We start from the raw sequence: 27,841 nt of genomic DNA, 5'->3' as shown, positions 1-27,841 counted from the left end.
TTTATTTTCCTGGACTTCAGGATAATGTGTTGCAGCCTCTCTGCCAAGAGCTAGGGATGCAACTGTGAACAGAAAAGTACCCTGCTCTCATGAAGCTATTAAAAATGTTACTTTTGAAGAGCCTGCAGTAACATGAGATTTTACATATATAGGGTTGCTTTCTTTTTTTTTGTCTTGTTTCTTAAACCTCCAATCATACCATTAGGAGCACTTAAGTCCCTGAGCTCGGGTGCAAAAAAAAGCTTAAAAAAAATTCTAGTACATGGCTGCTTTCCCTAAGCTGTTGCCAAAGAATGTGAGACAGCTAAATGTTTAGATACCTATAATCCTGGCACAAGTGTTTTCTTTTCATTAATTATACACGGATAGTCAGTTTTCTTAATAACTAAAAGCTATTCAAGTTTTAAAAATAAACATGAATAGATAGTTCAAAGAAAACCCGCATGTTTGGCTCTATTTTTGAGTGGTTGTAAATTATTTCTAGCTGCATCTTATTTCATTCTTTTGAGCTATTTCTGTGTTACAGATTTCTTTTGGGCAAATGCTAATATAACCCATACACTATACTAATGCTTTAAAAACAAACTAAAATGAGTAAACTAAAAACATACAGCACTGTTGGTCAGGCTAAGTGATTTATTGCAGGGCAGGGGGAGGTTTGTGGACTCTGCGGCATGAGACTCCAGTCTCGGCGCCTCACTGCACTAGCAGTGTGAAGTTGCATAACTTCTGTGTTACAGTTTCCTCATCTGTAAGTGAAAATAATAATACCACACTTAAAGCCATTGAACTGTATACTTAAAAGTGTCTAAAATGGCAGGTTTTATATTATGTATATTTTACAATAAAAGATGTTTATGAAAAAGACTATTAAGAGAAGTCAGAAAGATCACATTAGACTAGACAATATAGGGCCATGCCGGCCATTGGAAGGAGTTTTAGAGTAGGTTGGGGAGTCACTGAAATACTTTGGGAATAGTGAATTTGTTCTGATATTGCTTATTGACTTTCAGTATTCATTTTTCACCCCTTCGAAGTTTCTACTTTACCATAGAGACTAGAAGGCTAAAAACTACATTTCTCAGACTCTCTTGTACGTAGGGATCTGTGTTTAGGTTTCACAAGTGAGATAATGCTCATGAGATCTGAAAAGCGAAAATGAGGCAGTGGGGAAAAGAAGTACCAACCTGGCAAAGTGGTTGGGACATAAAATGAGTGAATATGGAGTAAAGTGCTGAGAATTGGCACCAAGTAATTAAGTAGCTAAATAATAGCTTACTGACAAATTAAACATCATAGCGATAACATAACACAGGTCAAATGGTTAAATTCTGTACCCTAAAAGACAGGTAAGGGACTTCCCTGGCCATCCAGTGGTTAAGAATCCATGCTTCCACTGCAGGGGGCACGGGTTCGATCCCTGGTCAGGGAACTAAGATACCGCATGCCAAGTGGTGTGGCCAAAAAATAAAAAATTAAAATAAAAAATTAAAAGACTAGGTAAAACCATCTTTTTTTTTTTTTTTTTTTTTTTTTTTTTTTCTGCGGTACACGGGCCTCTCACTGTTGTCTCCTCTCCCGTTGCGGAGCACAGGATCCGGACGCGCAGGCTCAGCCGCTCTGAGGCATGTGGGATCTTCCCGGACCGGGGCACGAACCCGTGTCCCCTGCATCGGCAGGCGGACTCTCAACCACTGTGCCACCAGGGAAGCCCTAGGTAAAACCATCTTTAACACTAGATTCCATTCCCACTTTCTGCACATGGCTTACTCACGGTGTGAGCTAGTAAGGAATCCAACATTGCTAGTGGTTATGACCATAATCCTGAGTATAAGAGCAGAAATCCCAGTGTTCCAGGGATTTGGGGTAGGACCGTAGGAAACCTCTAATTCAGTGGGAAGTGCTCATATTTCAGGAATTCTTCAAAGAATTATGCAAACACAAAGGTGCAGAAGATGTTAACAACTCAAGATAATCTGCATGGTCATCCATCGACCGATGAATGGATAAAGAAGATATGATACATATATACAATGTAGTACCATTCAGCCATAAAAAAGAATGAAATAATGCCATTTGCAGCAACGTGGATGGACCTAGAGATTATCACACTAATTGAAGTAAGTCAGAAAGAGAAAGACAAATACCATATAATATCACTTACGTGTGGAATGTAAAATATGACACAACTGAACTTATCTACAAATAGAAACAGAGTCACAGGGACTTCCCTGGTGGCGCAGTGGTTAAGAATCCACCTGCCAATGTGGGGGACACGGGTTCGAGCCCTGGTCCGGGAGGATCCCACATGCCGCGGAGCAACTAAGCCCGTGTGTCACAACTACTGAGCCTGCGCTCTAAAGCCCACAAGCCACAACTACTGAACCCGTGTGCCACAACTACTGAAGCCTGCGTGCCCTAGAGCCCGTGCTCCACAACAAGAGAAGCCACCGCAATGAGAAGCCCGCGCACTGCAACAAAGAGTAGCCCTCGCTCCCCGCAACTAGAGAAAGTCCGCGTGCAGCAACAAAAGACCTGACACAGCCAAAAATAAATAAATTTAAAAAAGAAAAAAGAGGAAGAAAAAGAAACAGACTCACAGACATAGAGAACAGACTTGTGGTTGCCAAGGGGGGGGAGGTGGGGGAGGGGTGGATTGGGAATTTGGGACTAGCAGATGCAAACTATTATATGTAAGATGGATAAACAACAAGATCCTACTGCATAGCACAGGGAACTATATTCAATATCCTGTGATAAACCATAATGGAAAAGAGTATGAAAAATAATATATATATATGTACATATACATGCATGTATATATGTACATATATACGTATATATATGTACATACATATATAAAACTGAATCACTTTTCTGTACAGCAGAAATTAACACAACATTGTAAATCAACTATACTTCAATAAAATAAATTTTTTAAAAAATGGAATCTTCAGAAACATCTTATTCTATGAAATCATACATCAATAAAACATTAGGGGACTTCCCTGGTGGCGCAGTGGTTAAGAATCCGCCTGCCAATGCAGGGGACACAGGTTCGATCCGTGGTCTGAGAAGATCCCACATGCCGTGGAGCAACTAAGCTCACGAGCCACAACAACTAAGCCCGTGTGCCACAACTACTGAGCCCGCATGCCACAACTACTGAAGCCCGTGCTCCTAGAGCCTGTGCTCCCCAACAAGAGAAGCCTCCACAGTGAAAAGCCGGCGCACCACAACGAAGAGTAGCCCCCTCCCGCTGCAACTAGAGAGAAAGCCCGCACGCAGCAACAAAGACCCAACACAGCTGAAAATAAATAAATAAATAAATAAATTTATTAAAAAAAAAAAATAAAACATTAGCCTCTGGGGGCGGAAAATGTCTTTTTAAAAGAAAGGTACAACATTGTAAAGCAACCATATTCCAATAAAAATTAACTTTAAAAAAAGGAAAGGAAAGAACCAATGCAGGTGCTTTTAAGTTTAAAATAAAAATTGACAGACAATTTTTTTCCTTCACAAGAGCTAATAGGTTATTTAATGATCTTGGTTTACAGCACTGATTTTTTTTAACTTTTTAATTAATAGACTTTTTTTTCCCCAGCAGTTTCAGGTTTACAGGAAAACTGAGCAGAATGTAGAGTTCCCATATACTGCTCTCCCCATCCCAGTTTCTGCTATTATTAACATCTTGTGTCAGTGTGGTAAATCCTATGAATCATTAGCCAATACTGATACATTACTATAAACTAAAGTCCATAGTTTACACTAGGGTTCACTCTTGGTGTTGTACATTTTATGGGTTTCGCCAAATGAATAATGGCATGTATCCACCATTACAGTATCATACAGAATCGTTTCACTGTCCAAAGAATACCCTATGCTCCACCTATTCATCCCTCCCTCCATCTTAAACCCTGGCAACCTGTGATTTTTTTACTATCTGCATAGTTTTGCCTTTTCCAGAATGTAATACAGTTGGAGTCAGACAGTGGGTAGCTTTTTCAGACCGGCTCTTTCACTTAGCAATGCGCATTTAAAGTTTCTCCATATCTTACAAGGACCTACTGTATAGCACAGGGAACTATACTCAGTATTATATAATAACCTATAAGAGAAAAGAATCTGAAAAAGGAGATATATATATATATATATATATATATATATATATGGGATATGTACAACTGAATCCCTGTGCTGTACACCTGAAACTTACACAATTTTGTAAATCAACTATATTTCAATTAAAAGATTTTTTTAAAAAAGTTCCTCCATGTCTTTCTGTGACTTGCTAGTTCATTTCTCTTTATTGCTGAATAATATTCCATTGTCTGGATGTACCAGTTTGCTTTACCATTCACCTACTGAAAGACATCACAGTTGTTTCTGAGTTTTGGCAATTATGAATAAAGCTATAAACATCAGTGTGCCTGTCTGACTGATATTTTCCCTTCCAAAAAAATTCTTTTTTGTTCTGGAGTTGTTCTCTTTATTTCTTTATTTTAAAAAACGACATGGATAACAAAAGAATGGCAGTATTACTTTAAAAGCCCACTGCACAGAAAAGTCAGGATTTCCTCAAATTAAGAAAACTTTCTCTTGGATGGTTCTCTCAGCACTGTTAGGCATTTATAAGAAATTCTAATGAACAAAAAAGGACATGGCGCCTTTAAGAATTATGAATAATTTAAGGTGGGGCAAATTGTAAGAATGCTGTGCAATTTTTTTCTTAAGGCAGTATTTGTAAAGATAGCATAAACTAGCAAGACAATATTTACTTCTCCAGGGAAGCCTCTTGAAATTACCTGGACTTAGCTGGCTCCCCAATCACAGTCTCATAATATTATGTACCTTTCTCTTGCGACATTGATCAGAATATAAATCCACATCTACCTGGGAAGTTATTTAATTAGTAAGCTCTAAGAGGGCAGACACCCTCTGGGTGCTCACCCCTGTATTCCCACAGGACATAACAGAATGAATATCTTGGCAAAAGTACCCTTTTTTTTTTTTTTTTTTTTGCGGTACGTGGGCCTCTCACTGCTGTGGCCTCTCCCGTTGCGGAGCACAGGCTCTGGACGCGCAAGCTCAGTGGCCATGGCTCATGGGCCTAGCCGCTCCCCGGCATGTGGGATCTTCCCGGACCGGGGCACGAACCCGTCTCCCCTGCATCGGCAGGAGGACTCTCAACCACTGCGCCACCAGGGAAGCCCCAAAAGTACTATTTTAATAATATCAAAAGAGCCAGTGTTAGTGAGAAATTTCTTAAACTTAAAAACATATTTCTGGTTTTGAGAAGATTTAAATGGCATCACATTCATGGCTAATTAAAAATTATTGTAGAAAGAAAAGACAAAAGAATTACTAAGGTTCACTGCAATTTTCACTATCTCAAAATTTTGTTTTTAGACCTGCCATATAGCATATAGAGAATACCTGGATTACTTTAAATGCAGTCAAGAGAGTCCACTTTTATATACAGTTACCACTTAGTAAAATAAGAATATATGAATAAAGAAATGTGGTCTACATAAACAATGGAATATTATTCATCAAGAGAAAGACGGAAATACCACCATTTGTGACACATGGATAGACTTGGAGGGTATTATGCTAAGTGAAAGAAGTCAGACAGAGAAAGACAAACTCTGTATGGTATCACTTATATGTGGACTCTAAAAAAGCCAAACTCAGAGAAACAGAGAGTAGAATGGTGGTTAACAAGGACCAGGGCAGAATATGGAAATGGGAAGATGTTGGGGAAAGGGTACAACCTTCCAGTTAGAAGATGAACAAGTCCTAATGTACAGCATGGTGATCATAGTTAATAATAATGCTATATTATATACTTAAAAGTCGCTAAGAGAGTAGATCTTAAATGTTCTCACCACAAAAAAAGAGATGGTAATTATGTGACATGATGGAGGTGTTAGGTAACACTAAGGTGGTAATCACTCTGTAATATATAAGTGTATCAAATCAACAAGTTGTACATCTTAAACATATACAATGTTATATGTCAATTATATTTCAATAAAGCTCAGGTAAAGAAGAATATAATGTAGCTGAATTGTACCAGAAGAATTTCTACTAACTCTGAAAATTCTGCCCCCTGAAAATCTGAAGTACGGACTTTATTTCAAGCAAGTAAGAATCATCTTTTGCTAGCTAGAAATAGTAAAATAATACATTAAAAAAGACAATCAAATCATCATATTTTTCCCCAGACAAAAGCCAACATACACCAGCCAAGCTGATTTTTTGGATTGAACTGACAATCAGATTGCATTGGTTTCATAAAAAGTCTTTATGAGTTTAACAGTGATTTTGGATGAAAGATACATCCATGGAGTGATTTAAGAAAATATTTTGGAATACCAATTTTGTAATTTGCTCTGATGTTTACTAAAATCAATGAGTAAAGCTCCAAAAGAGATCATTATGACTGCGCCATCTGGAGCCCAAACTGCCACACAAATTCAAATCTGACAGTAATTAACTGGAAAGAAATCAACAATACCACCCCTGCTTGTTTTGTTGTTTGTTTTGGTTTTCTGAATGATGGCTGGCCAGGAAGGAACCTCAAATTTTTCAAGGGGTCAAATGCACAATGCTGATTTTATCTCTATAAACACTGCACTATTTTTACAGGACCCCACTAGATTAAAAACAAAACAAAAAAGGCTACAGAACTTGAAAGTAACCACAAGTCCCTTATAAAGCTGTTCTGATGATTTGCCTTTTAGGCAACAGAACTATGTTTTAATCATATTTCTCCATGTGGATACTAAAGGGGAAATTCCCATTGGCTGTCAAAACCCTAGCATGACACACATACCACGAACAGCAGTGATCCTGCCTAGGAGACAATGTCATATGTGCTTATTTTCACATCAGCAATATACATGAACATAGATTTTCTCATTTAATCAGGGGTACTTTAGAAATGTCCTCTAACTTTTCTTGTGTTAGGCATTTTTTCCCCCTTTTTGGTTTACTAGGTGTTGTCTATTTGAGACTCTTAGTGCAATAATAACTTTAAAACGACTGTTTCTGTAACACAAACTACCTCACGTCAACATAAAACCAAAGGGTACTAAGAATTTAGTAACAACACCAAAAATTACCAATAGGAAGAGAGCATTACTATGCTATGCCAACTCAGCAGAAATAGAGTCCAATTCAAACCTTAAGTTTCTTGTACTCTGCTCTGAATGCCTTAACAGATTCAAGGGAGGTTAGCACTCCAGAACTTTGAAAAGCTGCCATTTTCTCAAGTGGCAGGCAGCCTTCAGCCCTTCATTCCCACTGCAGGGACAACAGAGAATATAAAACCCACTGGCCCCTGTAGATCGTGGGTGTCAGCATACAGCCAGAGTTAGTTCTAACATCCTCTATTACTGAGATGAATTAAAATCACTGTTAAATAGATACCCATAGATTCCCACCTCTGTTTAAAAAAAAAAAAAAAGACTTCTCCAAAATAATCTCAGATTGCTGGCTACTTTTCCAAAGTGCTTCTGACCTAACATAAAACTGGTCATTCAGAACAGATGGGTTTTTAGGTGTTGAAAAATTATGATAGCAATTTCTAGAAATCTCATACCTATTCAACTTAAGGACGGCTGTCAGATCTTTTCATACCCACCCCCTCGGCACCTCGCTCGGTGTCTTGCACAATGCATGTTTGTGGAAGTGAGTTATAACACAGGTAAACTGAATGATGCTTATAGTCAATCTAGCTATAGTGGCTGTAGAAAAAGAGAGAACCAAATAGGTAATTGCGGTCCCACGCTGCAATTACAGTAAGGTGTAAAAAAGTCAGCCTTGACCGCTCACTCTCAGTTCTATTCTCTTCTACTTCAAAACACTATCATTGGGCTTCCCTGGTGGCGCAGTGGTTGAGAGTCCGCCTGCCGATGCAGGGGACACGGGTTCGTGCCCCGGTCCGGGAGGATCCCACATGCCGCGGAGCGGCTGGGCCCGTGAGCCATGGCCACTGAGCCTGTGCGTCCGGAGCCTGTGCTCCGCAACGGGACAGGCCACAACAGTGAGAGGCCCGCGTAGGGCAAAAAAATAAACCACTATCATTAGCCAACTTAACTGAAAGCCACTAAATACTGGTTTGGGTAGATAGCTTAACAACTGATTTGGTGAAAAATTAATTTTGCAGAGACAACAGTTACCAATTAATTTTTTGAGTTCAGTCTCATGTTGTGGGTGTATTCTTAAATAGCACCTAATATACCCTTAGAACCTTTTTTGCAACAAGAGTTCTTAGACAGTCACTAAGGAGACTTCAAACACGACACAGCAATCCTTTAATTATTTGGAAAAAATTTCTAGAACCCTTCTGAGAAGCTTAAACTCAATTGTTTTTTTTTGTTTTTTTTTTTTTTTTTTTGCGGTATGCGGGCCTCTCACTGTTGTGGCCTCCCCCGTTGCGGAGCACAGGCTCCGGACGCGCAGGCTCCGGACGCGCAGGCTCAGCGGCCATGGCTCACGGGCCCAGCCGCTCCGCGGCATATGGGATCCTCCCAGACCGGGGCACGAACCCGTATCCCCTGCATCGGCAGGCGGACTCTCAACCACTTGCGCCACCAGGGAGGCCCCTAAACTCAATTGTTTTATACAGTGTTTACAATGGATTTTAAATTTCCAAAGACCAAGGAGCTTCCCAGATGAGCTGTTTGCCATCTTAGAGAGAACAAATATGCCCAGTACCAGTCTGCTTTTTTTATCTTTTAAATTGAGGTGAAATTCACATAACATAAAATTAACAGCGTTTGATTGTTGAGTGGATATCAAAACGTTTGATTACACACAGTTAGGGAAAACTCTAATACATGGCTGGTGAGAGCACAATTGTTAGACCCTCTTTGGAGGGTGGTTTGGTGATACTTATCTAAGTTCTTGGTATTTATCCTCCAAATATACTTACACGGATGTAAAATGACACATATAAGACTATTAATCTGTACTGTGTTTAATAGGAAAATATATTGAAGACAATTTAGTGACCATAGCAAATTTCAATATATCCATAGGATAGAATTTTGTTTATTAAATAAGAATTAAGTTACATTAAGAAGAATGAGGCATGTATAGCACAGGAAATTATACTCAATATTTTGTAATAACCTATAAAGGAAAAGAATCTGAAAAAATATATATTATATACATATATGTATAACTACATCACTTTGCTGTACACCTGAAACTAACACAACATTGTAAATCAACTATACTTGAATTTTTTTTAAAAAAAGGAAAAAAGGGGAAAAAAAGAAGAAGAATGAGGCAGCTAAGGAAAACAAAACAAAACACCAAGATATTATAAGGGATAAAAGTAAGGTTAAAAAAAAGTGTGAATAGTATACTAACATTTGTATGGGGGGAGGGGCATCTGTTTATAAATGCTTGATAGCTCTCTGGAAGAACTCACATAAAACTGGTAACAGTGGTTGCCCCCAGGGAGGAAAAGAGGTATATCGTCTATTCAAATACATAAATAAATTCAAGACGTAAATAAGAAATAAATCATGCTTTTGAAATCATGACTTTTCCCCAATTTGGCTGCTTTAACAGAGTCTTCTATCATGGCTGAGCTCTCAGAGTTCACTTAAGTGTGGAAATGCATGAAGTATATTACGGGGACAAAACAACACACAAGTAGGGTTGGCGGGAGGAGGTGAAGGGGCACGTAGCTACCCCGGGCAAGGGTGTTCCTGGTGGAGGGCAAAGCTGGGACGAAGCAGTACAGAGCCCTGGGGGAGAAGCAGGCTGGTGCGCAGGATGGACTGAAAAGGCAGATGTGGCTGGAAGAGAGTGTCTAGGGGCACCGGGTAGGCAGACAAGGTAAAGGACTGTCTAAATTCAGCTTTTACTCTGAGATGGTAAAGGCCTCCTTAGGTTTGGGCTCAGGTCTGCCCCTCACCCACTGCATAGGAGGTAACCCAGGTTCCTACATGTTCTCCCCACAGTACCCCTTGGAGCTGCCTACAGGATCCAAAGGATGGGTCATCTTTTAAAATCTGGGCATTTAGCATTTACTCAGTTTCTCTGAGCTCAACCTTCTATTGACATCAGCAAATCTTACATTCCCTCTAGCTAGTCTCTCTTTTCTCCCTTTCTTTCTTTACTTTCATCCCATATGAGATTGCCTTGTCCCTAGGACGGGCCCACAATTCCAAGATGACCAAGCAAATAGTGTAGAAAATCCTTTAATCTCCCTTTGAGATACCCTAGTCTCTGCCACATTGAAAAACCAAGTTAAGTATAATCTTCAGCTTGGCCGACATTTGCAATCATTTAACAGCCAGCCCCACACTCCAAGCATGTGACCTGGGTGTGGTCTATACCTCAAACAAACACAATTTATTTTTAAACAAACAGATCTTTTTACAGACTACCGGACATGGGTAACACCTAACTGAGCACTGCTGATAGAGATAATCCTTTGCCCAGTTCTACAACTGACTCTGCAATTGATTAAAGTTTTTAATCTTCTTCTTCTCTCCTTCTTCTTCTTCTTCTTCTTTGGTAATAATCAAAGAATGTATAGATCTGCTTGAAATTATCAGAAACATTCTTTATCCCAGCCAACTGTTTCCAATGTCTTTCATCTAACTGAGGGTTTCCTTCTCATCTAATTAGCTTTTCCTTTCACTTTCTCAATTACCAGTACTTCATAATCCAAAAATAATCCAGAAAGTAAAGGAGAAAGAAGTCATCAACCTGCATTTCATTTCCATCAGGTGCCTGAATATTTTTATCTAGAAATGAAGCACTTGCCTAAAGTTTTTCTGGAATGGTCTTATTTATCTACCTTATTTACCTACTGATCTACCAAAGTGACAAAATAAATTAAACATCAAGCCTTTCAGGTTTCTCAGCCAAAAAGCTTTTGTTCAGCAAAACAGTCCCTGATATTTCTGCTTATAGTGTCATACCCAAGACATTCAATCCATGTACAGAGTGCCTGACAACTCAAGGAATGTGCCTAATGATTCTATTTCTGTGTCACTTTTTGAATTGTTGAAACTTTTACAAACCTCCTATTAACATTATTGGCATTGCTTTGGGCTACAGTGTGGGAACTATACATAAAATTTCTAAAGAGAGTTTCTAGCCTTGGACGTAGTTACTCTACCATAATTGACCTTGATGTATGCTCCGTGTATTATGAATCAGTACTCCTGGGACAACCACTTCCAGTGTCAGTTGATCCTGGAACTCGGATTACCCTAGAACACTTGAGTTGAAGAGACTTGAGGTCATGCAGTTTAATTTACACCCAATTCACTGGTCATGTCTACAAAACCCCCAACAAAGAAGTATTCATTCAGTTTCTTCTAAACATGGAACCCAAGACGTGAACCCAAATATCATGGCAACCAGCAACATACGAAGGTGAATAACAATAGCCGATGCTCATAGAGCTTATTGTGTCAGACATTTAGTGCTCTAAGTGCTCATTAACTCATTTAATGTTCTCAATAATCCCATAAAGCAGGCACTATTATTATCCCCATTTTACAGATGAAGGAACTGAGGTTAGATGACTTGTCCCAAATTACTCAGCTAGGTTCATCAGACTATGAACCAAGCAGTCGGCATCCAAACCCATGCTCTTGAACAATATGGCACTGACTAAACTGTAGAAATCTTCTAAGAATAAAACAAAAGAATTTAAAAATAAGCAGCCATTAGAGACTAGAAGCCCAAGTGTTCCACTCAGAGAGTGAAGACAAAGTGAGTAGCAGAGAGACAGCGAGATCCATATGCTTAGCTTTACTCAGACAGATTCACTGCCTCCAGAATATTGTTTCTATTTCACAACTAAAGCTACAGAAATTACTGCGCTTTATTTTATATTTCTTAAAAAACACTTCTTTAGTGGATCAGCATGGCTTACATTTCAAAGGAGAGAAGATGAATTTTAGGGGGAAAAAACTAGAAAAGCCATTTCTTACAAAAAGGATGGGCAATGAAATGTCCTCTTCTGTGGGTCAATGGCTATGACAATAATGTAGAAATTCTTGAGATTTTGTAAAGAATGACACAGCATCATCATAGTCAAAGTGTACAATCTTGTGACAAGAACCTTAGGACAAACTTAGTTTGAGGAGTTTACTTGCTCCTATAAGTCTTCATGTCAGAGCTTCTCGCTTTCCTAGTCCATCATCTTCACAGAAAGTAAATATAAATACTTCTTGAATGTTCCCCAACTTTTCAATTTCTTATTTGAAGGGATTTCTTCAAAGAGAAAGTGATTTTATTTTATTTTTAAGAAAAGGACACATGGTAGCCCTATTCTTAAATGAATAAACAAGGATAGTAGTATTATTATCTAGCCTGACATCCAAAGATATTGTTCTAGTTGTTATTGTATAAGAAATGAACCCCAAAACTTAGCTGGAGAGAACCATTTAATTATATAGGTCGGCAATTTGACAGGGACAATTTGTCTCTGCTCCTCCGTGGCTGGGGCCCCAGCTGGAAAGGCTTGAAGGCTGCGGGGACTTGATTGCGAGGGGGTACAATCATCTGGACACCCTTCACTCAGGCTGGCCGCTGATTACATCTATTCGCCGAAACCTCAATTGGGTTGTCAGCTGGAACCCCTACAGTTGACTTCTCCATACGGATTCTCTATGTGGGCTGCTTGGGCTTCCTAACAATATGGTGCTTGAGTTCTAAGCGGAAACATCCCAAAAGAGCAAGGCAAAAGTGCATGGCATATTTATGATCCTGCTTCAGAAAGGATCACATGGCATCATATGGCACCATTTCACCGTATTCTACCCATCAAGGAAGTCACAAAGATCTGCCTAGGTTCAAGGGGAAGGGATGTAAGCCCTCCCCTGCCCCTCAGTGGGAGGAGTCTCAATGTCACACTAGAAGAGCACGTGGAATTGGAGATACTGCTGTGGCCATCCTTGCAAAACAGAATCTGTCACACATATGAAGTAGAGCTCCCCCCAAAATCAGATCAATTTGGTGATCTAGTATTGCCGATTTTAAACTATCTCCGAGAACTGTAAAGAGGAAAAGTAAGCAATATATCAGGTACGACAGAGATCTAAGTCAACACAGTGTAAACTGAATAATTCTAAACATTTGCTAATCATCTCCAAAGCAAATAGGCAGCTTTCAAAGAAGTAAAATTGAAAATCTTAGACTGTCTGCAAAAACCTATTAAAATGATGCATGTGTGACATTAATTTCTAATTATTACCAAAAACTCACTACCCATCAGTGGCCATTTATTTTTATTTTTTCATTTACAAGTTGGTACATTAGTTTTATTTCTACACCTATCGAAGCTTCAAGATCTGTTTATTATGCTCACATAACAATTTACAAAACCAACCAACTCTTAATAGTCTATGCCCCTCCTAACCTAAATCAAGTTTCACATAATGATTCTCAGTAAGGCAAACAGTTCAGCAAACAGGGAGCACAGCCACTGTCCAAAAGGGCAACATATTATGACAGTTTTTCCAAGTGACAGGGTTCTAAAGTTAAATAAGAGTGCTTGCAGGAATATAACTATGGCGAGAGCTTAGAATTTTACCATTATAATTCTAGCTTTTCCTACTTACATTGGGTAATCAGATCCAAACAGACCCAAACAGCTTGGATCTGTTCCCGGAGCTCCAGATGCATACATTTAAATAGCTACTAGATACAAGATACTTAGATATCTAATAGGCATCTTGCAAAATGTCCAGCACTAAAATTCTGTTCTTTTCCCCATCAACCCTAATCCTACTGTTTTCAGTCTCTCAAAGCCTTATTTTTCTCCATAGCATTTATCATTATTGGATACATTAGCTATACCCTTATACTGGCCTTTAGATCACATATATTAAGGCAAATTTTATTTTTCTGTGGTTTTCTGCCATTTTCCCTTCACCTAGAACAAGGGGAAATATGCCTGGCATATAGCAGGTGGTCAATAATACTGTTGAATGAATTATGACTTATCTGGGTCCCTGAGCAAATGACGAGGAGAGAACCAAAGAATAAAGGGATAAAGGAATAAAGGGTACCTTAGAACGATTATGCTTGTAAGTAGTTGGCAGGGTAAGAAAGTAGCTCCAAAATATTGCTAGATTTTAAATTTTTTGTAAAGAATAAAAATGAGCGAAAACTGAGAATGTATGCATAGGAATCTTAGTGTTAAATCATGCTACCTAAGCCACATCAGAATTACCGAGGAGAGCTTTTAAATTTATAGATGCTCATTCTTTCCAGTTTGGGAGATGTTGGATGGAATCTCAGGGACGCAAGATGGAACAGAGATTAGAATTTAGAATTCCAAAGGGACCTCCCTGGTGGCGCAGTGGTTAAGAATCCGCCTGCAGGGGACACGGGTTTGATCCCTGTTCTGGGAAGATCCCACATGCCGCAGAGCAACGAAGTCCGTGCACCACAACTACTGAGCCTGCACTCTAGAGCCTGCGAGCCACAACTACCGAGCCCATGTGCTGCAACTACTGAAGCCTGCACACCTAGAGCCCATGCTCCACAACAAGAGAAGCCACCACAATGAGAAGCTCCACACCGCAAGTAGCCCCCACTCGTCTCAACTAGAGAAAGCCTGTGCGCAGCAACGAAGACCCAATGCAGCCAAACTATCTATCTGTCTGTATCTATCTATCTATCTATCTATCTATCTATCTATCTATCTATCTATATAACCAAACACCCTGTAGTCTGTTTAAAGAAAGGATAGGTTAAAAGGAAAGGGAATCACTACATAGCATCTGTAAAAACAGACTCTATTCTATCTTTAATGTAAATCTATCCCTCTAGAAGAGATAGATGCCTCAGGCTTCCATAGCTTGGTGTCACAATCCATTAAATTCCTCCAACTCGATTTTGATTTTATGCTCTCCAAGAAACTGTGTATAGAATTTAGCCTGCCACATAGATTAGCCTTCAGGGAGAAAATGTGCACTTCAGCAAATATGAATAGCTAGTCTCCTTATGGATAGACTTCTCATTATAAATTTGAAACTTGCATTCTGGTTTGTGCATCAGTCTTGGGAGTTCAGTTGATGTGAGTCGCCTCCAAGGCATACTGAAAATACCAACTCTGTTAGCTTAAAAGAGCTGAGGAACAGACACTGGTAGCCCTATCAAGGTTGCACTGAGCAGAAACAAAGAGAGGGCAAGAAAGAAAGAAGTGACTGTAGGTTTTGGTTTTGTATCCAACTGGAGAAAAAAAAACCCCAAAAACCGAGGCTGATATACTTACTTAACCCACTAGCCAAAGCAGTGAATTGACCTCATCCTCCCGATGCCCTGGCTCACCACTCACGATGTACACTGCCAGGTCTTCTCTCGGCATCCAAGACTCCTTAGCAATTCCTTTTCATCAATTCTGCCCTTATAAACACGTGGAGGGGTACTCTCTGCTCCGACTCACAGGATAAATCCAATCAGCCAATTAGCCTAGTCTAGCCCGAAGCTATCTCCCTCCTTTCCAGTCCTCTCCACACGGCAGTAAGGAGACTGATGATCTGGCCCCATAGCAACTGCTTTCAGCAGTTCAAGCGTGGGTGCCTTGTTTGCCCTCAAGGTAAAGCCATAGTCACCTGGTTTCAGCTACAGTCTACCTTTCCAGGCTCCTCTTCACGTGCTCGGCTCATTCTGGAGCTGTGTGTCCTGTTACACTTATGAGCCTTTGGACATGGCAGCTACTCCCTCCTCCAGAAAGACTGTCTAGATCACCCTCCCAACCTGACCACCTCCCTTCACCTGTGTCACTTATCAGTCCTTCAGGACACCATATAGATGTCATTTCTTCCCCAACTGAGTTATGCTCCTGTGTACAAGTTTCCATGTAGTTACCCTACCTTAGTCCTTGTCACACTGTACTGCAATTTCCTATCTATGTTTCTGCCCCCCCCAACTAGACTATAAGCTACTTGTAGGCAAGAACCATGCCTGGGCACGTAGTAGATGCTCAAAGAACAAATAGATACTTTGGACAAAATATGGACGTCTCAATCATTCTCATCTCTCTTGTCTGATATAATTCTTATAATTTTGGTCTCTTATGTACTAAAGTCACAGTACTTGCCACCAACATCACCTATCCCTCTGCCAAAAATGGCAATTAAGAATGGCATGGTAATTAAGAATGGCATGGTAATGGCAATTAAGAATTACATGTATCCTGGGAATTCCCCGCAGTCCAGTGGTTAGGACTCTAGGCTTTCACTGCCATGGCTGGGGTTCAGTTCCTGGTCGGGGAACTAAAAGATCCCGCAAGCTGAGCAGAGCAGCCAAAAAACAAAACAAAACAAAAAGAATTACATCTATCCTAAGATGATAGGGAGACTTTTCATGTACACTTTAGTATTGTTTGAAAGTTGAACAATGCAAACAGATTGCTTTGCTAGTTTTAACGATAAGTAAATTTTATTTTATTTTTTAAAATTTATTTATTTATTAATTTATTTTTGGCTGCACTGGGTCTTTGCTGCTGTGCCTGGGCTTTTCTCTAGTTGTGGCGAGCTAGGGCTACTCTTTGTTGCGGTGTGTGGGCTTCTCATTGTGGTGGCTTCTCTTTGTTGTGGAGCACGGGCTCTAGGCATGAGGGCTCAGTAGTTGTGGCTCGCAGGCTCTGGAGCGCAGGCTCAGTAGTTGTGGCACGTGGGCTTAGTTGCTCCACGGCATGTGGTATCTTCCCGGACCAGGGCTCGAACCCGTGTCTCCTGCATTGGCAGGCAGATTCTTAATCACTGCACCACCAAAGATAAGTAAATTTTAAATTTAAGAATTCAGTCATGCTGGGCTTCCCTGGTGGCGCAGTGGTTCGAGCCCTGGTCCAGGAGGATCCCACATGCCGCGGAGCAAATAGGCCCATGAGCCACAACTACTGAGCCTGTGCTCTAGAGCCCGCGAGCCACAACTACTGAGCCCGCATGCCACAACTACTGAAGTCCACATGCCTAGAGGTTGTGCTCCACAACAAGAGAAGCCACCGCAATGAGAAGCCCGCGCACCTCAATGAAGAGTAGCCCCCACTCACCGCAACTAGAGGAAGCCCACGCACAGCAATGAAGACCCAACACAGCTAAAAATAAAAAGTAAAAAAAAACTTCAGTCATGCTGAAAAATACAGTTTACATACATATACACACTCATGAAATACAAATTTCTTTGCCCAAACAACCATTGCCAGGCATTTCCAAATATATCTGTCCCAACACAAATATTTTAAAACTTCTTGATTCTCTTTGCTAAGAAGAAAACTACCTCAAACTAAGCTGATATGTAGAATAATTCATTAGCTGTCTCAAGCAGCAAATATCCAGCTTTTGGGGGGGAAATATGTGGTAGATTTTTTTTAAGTGGTATTAATAGCCAAAGAGAACTATCTCCCTCTGAGGGATAACATTTAAATTATCCCTTAAGTAGACCCAAGTATATTGCTAAAAAATTAGTATGGTTAGAGTTTTGCAGTGCATTTTATATTTTTGAAAAAAGAGGAAAAAGAAAAGAGATAAACATGCATAGTCTCCTATAATCCAGATTTCCTTTCCAAAGCACTGATTTCCAGGCACTTTCCTACTATTAGGTTATTTTATTTTATGGTTCACATGAAAACAGAATTTTAAATCAAAGGACAGACTGCACTGTGCAAACCAGAATTGCTCATTTTTCACAAGTCCCAGTTCCAGCAGGAGAGCTCTGCAATTTGTTCTCAAGGAACAGGATTTTTTTTTCCCTTTAACCCTCCCCTAGACTCTCCTAAGTACTTCCCCATCACCTCTCATCCAACAGTCTCAAAGCACTTCACAAACAAGCACTGATCTTTATGCTTTCTGTGGAGCCGAAGGCAAGCATCACCACACCACTTCACAGATCGGGGAAAAAGGAGGAGCAGAGATGAAGACTTGCGGGACACTAATAAATGTCGGATGAGGCAAGCCATACGGCCCCGGCTTAGCCCTTCCAGGCTGTCTCATCCACCTGGGTGGGCCCATGCCATTTCTCCCAAGGACCCGTCGGGTATTTTAATGAATTTCAGGAACCCACTCTCAGTTTTGGTTGTGCAAATAGAAGTACAAGGGGAATAGCTTCCCGTAAAGGTGCTGAGTTTTCTTTTGCTATTGATATGAAAGGAAATATTTAGTTTCCTGTTTCTCAAGAACCAAAACTCTGAAGCCCTGCATGGGACAGCCAGAGCACCCCCAAAGTGGTCAATACCTAATTCTCTTTGTTTCGTCTCAATTTCATTAAAAATACTTTTCACCGAGACATAATTTTGTTAGACCCCCAAATCAGAAAACTGATATTACTCTTACTATTTAATACCTTTACAAATTAATTTCTTTAAATTAAAAAGGAAAAAAAACTCCGGACTTAAAGGAATGGGGGGAATCACTAGACATATATGAAACACCTGCTAGAACAGACGCTTCGTTCATAATAGTTTCTGTTGCGTTTACAGCACGGTACTGTGAGTCATTGGCTCTTAATGATTCTCAATGTGAGTAACATGAAATGTTTTAGAAAGCAAAACCTCCATCAGTGATAGGGGAAATATGAGTAATGGGGAAAAGAGGGACTGTGAGCTACTAATACAGAGGATGAATTTTTTTACAACAACATTTGTTTAGTGTTGGGAAAAAAAAATTTTAATTCTAGCACTAGCATTCATTGTTTGGGTGGGTCTGGTCTATAAAATGGAAATAAACTCACAGGGTCCTTGTTAGGTTATGAAAGGATGCATTTAAATACCCTAATCAAGGTGTGTCAAGCACTTAACAAGTTGGCTCTCTTCTGTTTTCATACTTTAAAAGATGGAGGGAGAATTTGGGTTCTATGCATGATTCCTCAGAAAGGGAGGGAGCAGGAGTATTTATTACAGTGTGTGGCGGGGAAGACTGATCTAAAAAACCATGTGGCGGCAAAAAGATGAAACAAGAATGCCAAAGATATTGATGATATTGAAGTTGGGTGATGAGTACATAGGGGTTCATCATATTCTAAGTATGTTTGAAAATTCCTATAATAAAAAGTACAAACAGTAAAAATACATTTTGATGGTATTAACTTGAAAAAAAAGGACGAGAAGGAGAGCTCTAGAGTCCCAGACCTGGGATTGAATCTCTGCTTTCTACTCTGTGAACTTGGTAAGTTATTTTACCGTTCTGTGCTTCGATGTACTCTCTTGTAAAAGGGGGTAATGAGGATGTGGCCAGTGCAGAGATGTGCCGCTCGATCCTTCTTCCAGAAGGGACTCCCTGCCCAGCTGGTTAGCGGACAGCCTCCTTTAGGGTACGGTCTGCTATTTATTTTATATATTTATTTTTGGCTGCGTTGGGTTTTCATTGCTGTGCACGGGCCTTCTCTAGTTGAGGCGAGCAGGGGCTACTCTTCATTGTGGTGCGTGGGTTTCTCATTGCAGTGGCTTCTCTTGTTGCAGAGCACAGGTTCTAGGGTGCACAGGCTTCATAGTTGTGGCACGCAGGCTCAGTAGTTGTGGTGCATGGGCTCAGTTGCTCCACAGCATGTGGGATCTTCCCAGACCGGGGATCGAACCCATGGCCCCTGCACTGGTAGGCAGATTCTTAATCACTGTGCCACCAGGGAAGTCCTAAGAAATAATTCTTATTAAAAACTTCATGCCAATGATTAGAATGGTGTGTTCAAAGTTTTAAAAAGAAACCACAATATAGCTAATGTGATTTTATAGTTTAAATGTGAACAGGTCTGAGAGTCCGCCTGCCGATGCAGGGGACGCGGGTTCGTGCTCCGGTCCGGGAAGATCACACATGCCGCGGAGCAGCTGGGCCCGTGAGCCATGGCCGCTGAGCCTGTGCGTCCGGAGCCTGTGCTCCGCAACGGGAGAGGCCACAACAGTGAGAGGCCTGCACACCACACACACACACACACACACACACACACACTATATATATATATATATATATATATATATATATATATATATATATATATATATATCTATATATATATGTATATATGTGAACAGGTTTTAATAACTTTTGCAGGAAGAAATTGGAAGTTTCATCTATTTTGCTGTTGGCAGTGGTGGTATGAATACAGTGCTAATATTAAACAATTGAAGTTGTTAAGATTTACATAGCCCATCGACAGACGAATGGATAAAGAAGATGTAGTACATATATACAATGGAATATTACTCAGCCATAAAAAGGAATGAAATTGGGTCATTGGTAGAGACAGAGATGGACCTAGAGACTGTCATACAGAATGAAGTAAGTCAGAAAGAGAAAAACAAATATTGTATATTAATGCATATATGTGGAATCTAGAAAAATGGTACAGATGAACCGGTTTGCAGGGCAGAAATAGAGACACAGATGTAGAGAACAAACGTATAGACACCAAGGGGGGCAAGGCGGGGGGCTGGTGGTGGGATGAATTGGGAGATTGGGATTGACATATATACACTAATATGTATAAAATAGATAACTAATAAGAACCTGCTGCATAAAAGTAAATAAATAAATAAAATTCAAATTAAAAAAAGAATTACATAATTTTTTTTCCTTTTTTTTTTGGTTGTGTTGGGTCATTGTTGCTGCGCGTGGGCTTCCCATTGCAGTGGCTTCTCTTGTTGTGGAGCATGGGCTCTAGGCACAAGGGTTTCAGTAGTTGTGGCACACAGGCTCTAGAGCACAGGCTCAGTAGTTTTGGCACACAGGCTTAGCTGCTGCGTGGCATGTGGGATCTTCCCAGACCAGGGCTCAAACCCGTGTTTCCTGTATTGACAGGCAGATTCTTAACCACTGAGCCACCACGGAAGTCCTTAGTTACATAAATTTAGCATAACTTTTACAGATAAGGCTTATGAGTTAAAAGAATCAATATTAAAAACGTGTATATTCCCAACTAACTCTTTAATACAATATACATATTTGGCCCTTTATTATGACTTTTTAATTGTTTTTACCTAGACACATCACTAGGCTCAAGCTAGTATGACTATATATTACTAAATCAGGAAACAAATATTGCATTACAAACACTAATTCCAGAAGACTTCACACCCACATTCCAAAATCTAATTAGATTAATTTCCCAGGGCATACGTGTATTCTTGGTAGCTTGCAATTTTTAAGTGTCAAAATAAAGCCTTATTTTTAAATGTGGGTGGTGTTGATGAAACAAGTATGAGTAATACTTGCAGGAAACACAATATTAGCTTTAGCAAGGAAGTGGGTGATACTTGAATAGTCCTTCAAAGAGGCACTTTCCATGTCGCACCAACGTAAAGCAAGAGTTCTAAATGTGGTCACATGGTAAGCACAGACAAAACCCCTTACGGTGCTTGAAACACAGTTTTACCTACCAAAAATGCAATGTTCAGGATGATATCTAAAGTATAAAGTGAAGGCAACAAGCTGATGGGTAAATCTCCAACCACAGAATAACCCGACCGTCCCTGTTTTGTTTAATATCTACTAACCAGAGAGACAAATATCATATCGCTTACATGTGGAATCTAAAAAAATGATACAGATGAACTTATTTACAAAACAGAAATAGACTGGGGATTCCCTGGTGGTCCAGTGGTTAGAACTTGGTGCTTTCAATACTGTGGGCCCAGGTTCAATCCCTGGTCGGGGAACTAAGATCACGCATGTCCCGAGCTGCACGGCACAATAAATAAATAAAGACAAACAAAAACAGACTCACAGACATAGAAGAAAAACTTCTGGTTACCAAAAGAGAAGGGGGGGGCGGGGAGGGATAAATTAGGAGTTTGGGATTAGCAGATACAAACTACTATATATCCGTAAAAAAGATAAACAAGAAGGACCTACTGTATAGCATAGGGAACTATATTCAATATCTTGTCATAACTTATAATGAAAAAATGTGAAAAAGAATATATATATATGACTGAATCACTTTGCTATACACCTGAAACATTATAAATCAACTACACTTCAATTACAAAAAATAAAGATAAAAAAATAAACTAATTTTTTAAAAAATCGACTAACCAGAAAAGACGGTGCAAACCCTGTTTTAATAGAGAGGTAGGGATGACAGAATTAAACTTGATTTGGTCTATTTTTTGAGGCAGTTCTGCTCTGCTCAGCGAAGTTCCAAGAGGGGTGTCTCCCCTGTTGGTCTTGCCATGTTTATCCCAAACAGAAATCTCTGAAGGATTAAAGAAGAAAGAGCAGGAGAAGAGCTATGAACTGTTGTTAGTACTCTACACCATTTAGTACTGGGCAGTAAGAAGAGGTACTAATTCTCCAAATCCTGCAACTATTAACAGTCCATTAGGGCTTCCCTGGTGGCTCACTGGTTAAGAATCCGCCTGCCAGTGCAGGGGACACGGGCTCGAGCCCTGGTCCAGGAAGATCCCACATGCTGCAGAGCAACTAAGCCCGTGTGCCACAACTACTGACCCTGTGCTCTAGAGCCCGCGAGACACAACTACTGAAGCCTGCGAGCCACAACTACTGAAGCCTGCACGCCTAGAGCCTGCGCTCCGCAACAAGAGAAGCCACTGCAATGAGATGCCCGCGCACCCCAACTGGGCAACGAAGGCCCAACACAGCCAAAAATAAATAGATTAATTAATTAATTAAAAAATTATTTTTAAAAATGGTCTAGAGGGACTTCCCTGGCAGTCCAGTGGTTACGACTCCTCACTTCTGAACTAAGATCCCACAGGCCGTTCAGTGTGCCTCCCTGCCCCCCAAAAGGAGATCTAGACTGTGTATTTGTGAGGAAGCAGTATAAATCTCTGGACCTTCTGCTCAATTTTGCTGTGAAACTATAACTACTCTAAAAAATAGTCTATTTAAAAAAAAACGGTGCCTAGAATTAGTTTTTTTTAATGTTTACAACTGCCAAAGTGCAGAAAGGCATTAAAACTACCCTCCCATTACTTTAAAACAGCAAATGTTAAGACAAAATGAAAAAAAGGATTCATTCATTTATTCAATAAATATTTCTTTCTTCCTTTTTTTAAAATATATTTATTTTTGGCTGCGCTGGGTCTTCGTTGCTGCTGGCGGGCTTTCTCTAGTTGCAGTGAGCGGGGGCTACTCTTTGCTGTGGTGCGCAGGCTTCTCATTGTGGTGGCTTCTCTTATTGCGGAGCATGGGCTCTAGGCACATGGGCTTCAGTAGTTGTGGCACGTGGGCTCAGGAGTTGTGGCTTGCGGGCTCAGTAGTTGTGGCGCACGGGCTTAGTTGTTCCGCGGCATCTGGGATCTTCCAGGACCAGGGCTGGAACCCAAGTCCCCTGCACTGGCAGGCAGATTCTTAACCACTGCCCCACCAGGGAAGCCCCTCAATAAATATTTCTTGAACTCCCACCTGTGAGCAGGCATTGTTCCTGGTCCAGTTAGTAGACAACTCTTTCACTGCTGCCTCTTCAAGGTGCACACCACAATCAATGTCACTGTATTCAACAAATTGTGGAATGCACATTATATGCCTGTCCTAAAAACACAGGCTTAAGAAAAAAAATGAAGTACAATCAATACAGGTGGCTTAACATAGTAATATGTTAACCAATATGTAGTATTCGGGTCTCTCTGTTTGCTTTCTTGCTGTTATTATTTTGGGCTACTCCATTTCTTATTAGCACCAAAAGAAAGATGGCAGAGAGGACACTAGGAGATAAAGGTAGATTCTATCACTGAGTAAATTTTTAGCCACAAAGAGTAGAACAGTTATAAGGAAAGCTAAAATTTCCAATGGACTTTTTCTTACTTCACATGAATGATCAAGCGTACAAAACCAAAAAAAAAAAAAATTCAAATGTAAGAAATTCTTGCTTTGCCATTTCTCCAATGACCAGTCACAATTTCAACAAGTCAGTGAAAACTATTTAGCCTATTAACATGACTTTTTAAACAAAGTCTTGAGTAAATGCATTTTGGTTAATTTTGGTACAGAAACAATTTTACCCTAATCAGCCGTTTATACTTTGTTATAACTTCTGATATAAAATAGAAAGCCCTTATTTTAATACAATCTAATCCAATAAAGTTATTACAAATTATGTTTTTTTTTTTTTTTTTGCGGTATGTGGGCTTCTCACTGTTGTGGCCTCTCCCATTGTGGAGCACAGGCTCCGGACGCGCAGGCTCAACGGCCATGGCTCACGGGCCCAGCCGCTCCACGGCATGTGGGATCTTCCCAGACCGGGGCATGAACCCGTGTCCCCTGCATCGGCAGGCGGACTCTCAACCACTGCGCCACCAGGGAAGCCCCAAATTATGGGTTTTGAGTCCATTTTTATGATTGCCTGATAACTTCCTGACATTTCATGATATCTCAAAAATGTCCTAGGATATCAAAGTTTACGCCTATGGAGAGGTTAAAAAAAAAAAAAAAAAGAAAAGAGAACGGTTTTACTCTGTCTACAAAGCAGGATGTGGCTAAGAACAGGCCTTTAATGTAAAGTTAGAAACCTGTCGTTTTGAAAAGCCTGCATGAACGTTGACTGGCATCCTAAAATGTGTGTGAAACTTGATGGCATTTGTGAAGGTCTATGAAAGCTGCAAGCACCTATTACAAAGAGCTCGTGGCTACCCGAACCAGATCTCCATCTCTCTCCATATAGAAGCACCATTCTGCCAAGTTAGGCCTGAGCGCCCCATCGTTATCTCATTACCTATGTGCATGATCCCCACAGCCACCATTCAAGGAAAACCCTCAATCACAGCCCTGCCAGGCTGCCCACTGCTGCCCAACGCACCACACAACACTGAGTCTCTCACCACCAGAGAACTGGAGGTTTATTTTTCAGAATGCTTCATTATTCTGATTTTTTAAAAATCTCAAATATTAATAAAACAAGGCAACTGGAAACAGACATTTCGTTCCCCTTCTACTTCTTGGAATTTAAACTCAGATTTTGCACTTCTCTTAGCACAAATTATGTGATCATTCTTTTCCCTCTATTAACCTCTAAGCCACTCAAGGGCAAAGGGCAATACTCTACTGGAATGCCTTTTTCTTTTTTTTAACTCTTCGCTGACACATACTTGTATAGAGACAACGGATGACTCATTCTTCCTCATAAACTTAAAACCAAGTGAAAAAAATTCTCAATTAGTTTACACACCTTCTCCCTTAAAAATCTTTTCCAATTATTTTCACTGTAGGAAATTTCAAACATAGACAGTAGAAAGCATAGTATCACAAGTCCTCCTGTACCCATCACCCAGCTTCAACAATGATCAACTCCCAAGCACGTTCCCTTCATCGACATCCCCATCCACTACCATCCCAAATTCTTTTGAAGCAAATCCAAGATTTCCTTTCATTCATATATATTCCAGTTCCCACTGATTTTCAACAACTCCCTGTCTTTGCCTTCCTTCCCACCCTCTACTTCCAAAAAGAAGTGTACAGAATAATACAGGTGATTGTAGCTATTTTACTGGTTTTCTTCTCTTAGCTACCCCCCCTTTTCTGGATCACCTTCTAATAACGTTCACCAACATCACCGTGAAGTGCCCACCATTGTGTTCAGTACCCTTAACTACAGCCTATTTCACTTAGAAATATATTGTATTCCCCCCACCCCAATAATCCCTTTCTCTAGTTTGAACAAGTGAAAAAAATCGTGCCAAATTTTCTATTCTCTTGATTAAAAATTACTTCTGATTTGCTCCCCTCATCCCAGAAAAGGTAAAATGAGCCAAAGGGAGTGGAGAAGGAATAGAAGAAGAAAGAAATTCAACACTTAAAATGGTAGATTCTGCCTAATTGGCCTGTGTAAATACTTAAAACCATCTGTTACTTTATTTTTAAAATGAATATTTGTAAACATCAGTCGAAAATTGGAGTCCCTTTTGATAGAGGATGTTTATAAAATGAGTTATCTTAATGTAAGGGAGCTATTGCCTTCAGGATTTTGGTTTTAATACCAGTGGATGATTCTGAGCCTAAGAAATGGTTACGTAAAAACAATTAAAGCAAAAAAAAAAAAATAAGGGAGGATGTGCTGTTTCTATAGCTGCTCTAACCTTGTTTTATTTTGACGTGAGATTTCCTCGCCTCAGCTCAGAGAGCAGCCACCACCTCACGCTTTCTCCTCCACACCCTTTACAAATGGGATTCCGAAGGGAGGCACTTTCGAGTTCATCATGGGAAACGTCTCATCTTGAGAACACTTCAGGGCGATAATTGAGATTTCATCTACTCCTCCCTCTGGACACTGCTCTGCCCATCCCTTGCCTAGTGATTGCCTCAGGAATCCAGAGGAAGGCAGGGAAACAAGCTCCAGTCCAAAAGCCACAGCCTCTCCTCCCCGAGGACGGCCTGTGCACCGTCTTGGCATCCTCCTTGCGCCTTGGTCCGGGGAGAGGAGCTTCCAGACAGCACGCTACTTGTTTATCCATCCGCGCCCCAGGTTAAGAATCCCGGCGGGGCGCTCCCTACCCCAGTTTAGACTCTTTCCTCTGAGCAGTTAAAAAATATAAAATCTACCCCGCGCATGCCTCTTCCTGAAGGTGATAACACCAGATCTCCCTCTAACTCCGACTACTTTCCCCTCCAGGCCAAACGCCGCAGTCCCCACATCAAATCGAGGATCTGAGCTGCCCCTCAAAAAATCACAAGTGCACCCCTAAACCACCACAGGGCAAACGTCCTCGCCACTAGGAGGAAGACACCAGTTCTCGCCCCTGCGCCCCAAAACCCAAGACCCGGGACCGGCCCCGCCAGGGCCGCCCCGCCCCCCGGAGGAGCGCCCGACCCACCCGCACCTCCACGAAGAGAAAGCAGCCTAGGACCTCGGGTCTGGGCGCCGAACACCGAACGCAGCCCTGAAAATCCCCGGGCCTCCACGCCCCCACTGAGTCGGCCCGCGGCGCATCGGTTACTCGCACCGGGGGATTAAGGCTCTTCCCAACACACACCGCTGGCCTCAGGGCGCCGAGGAGAGGGAGTCCTGAGCCTCCGGCTCAGGCCGCGGGGGGACCCAGATCCGCGCCCCCTGCTCGGGCCGCCGGGGACCCACCCCAGCGCCCCTCACCTCCGAAGAGCGAATCTGGCTCGCACCTCCTGCTCAAGCCAAGGCCGACGAGAGGCTCCCGGACCTGCGCCTACTCCCAGGCCGCCGGGACCCCGACCAGAGCGCGGTCGCCTCCATCCGGGCAGCCCGGCCCGCGCCCCGCGCCCAGGCGCGCCAGGCACCTTCCCCCGCATCCCGGCGGGCCCAGCCCCTCACTCACCCAGAGCTCGGTGCCCCAGCTCATGGTTCAGGGGGCGGGAAGGGGCGCGCCGCGCGGCAGGCGCGGCTCTCCGGTCCCCTTCCCAGGCGATCCCTTCGCCCCTCGAGATCCCCGCGATCGAGGAAAGCCCGTGCCCGCGCGGTCGCCGCCTCCTCCGGCTCGCCGCTCCTCGCCTTGAGTCTCCTCGGCGGCTCCTCCTCCCCTTCGCTCCTCAGCAAAATGGCCCGAGGAAGCAGCAGCCGCGGTCGCCGCAGCGCCCGCCAGCCCGCCCGCCCCACAGCCGGAGAGCAAGGGGAGGGGGAGGGGCGGGAGGGGCAGGAGGGGCGGGAGGGGCAGGAGGGGCGGGACTGCACGCCGGGGGCGGGGTCGGCCTGACAGCTCGCGCACGCGCGCGCCCCGCCCCCGGCCCCGGCCCCGGCCCCGGCCCCACCTCCCGCTAGGCGCCCTCCGCCCCGCCCGCGTGGCCCGGGGGTCCGGAAGGACCCGGAGGGAGGAGGGGGGTCCGCCGGGACTTGAAGGCTCTGACCTTCTCCCCGCCACCCCACCACCGATTTTTTTTTTATTACTTATTAGCAACCACACTCTCTGCTCTTAGAACAACCACTCGCCTTT

The 27,841-nt window shown here is 41.9% G+C and overlaps 1 protein-coding gene across 7 annotated transcripts in view; it reads right to left on the bottom strand.

Annotated features, from left to right (window-relative positions):
- The window catches only part of FNBP1 (formin binding protein 1), a 135,896-nt gene extending 108,375 nt beyond the window's left edge, over positions 1-27,521 (bottom strand). For all 7 annotated transcript variants that reach the window (XM_060101645.1, XM_060101643.1, XM_060101644.1 and 4 more), the window contains exon 1: positions 27,230-27,521. In XM_060101645.1, coding sequence (XP_059957628.1) covers positions 27,230-27,253 — 24 coding nt within the window. In that variant the 5' untranslated portion in view covers positions 27,254-27,521. The remainder of the gene's footprint in view (positions 1-27,229) is intronic.
- Between the last annotated feature and the right edge of the window lie 320 nt (positions 27,522-27,841).

Source organism: Mesoplodon densirostris, chromosome 6 (genome assembly GCF_025265405.1).
Source record: "Mesoplodon densirostris isolate mMesDen1 chromosome 6, mMesDen1 primary haplotype, whole genome shotgun sequence".
In the NCBI taxonomy this organism is placed as follows: Eukaryota; Metazoa; Chordata; class Mammalia; order Artiodactyla; family Ziphiidae; genus Mesoplodon; species Mesoplodon densirostris.
This window is presented reverse-complemented; position numbering and strand designations above follow the sequence as displayed.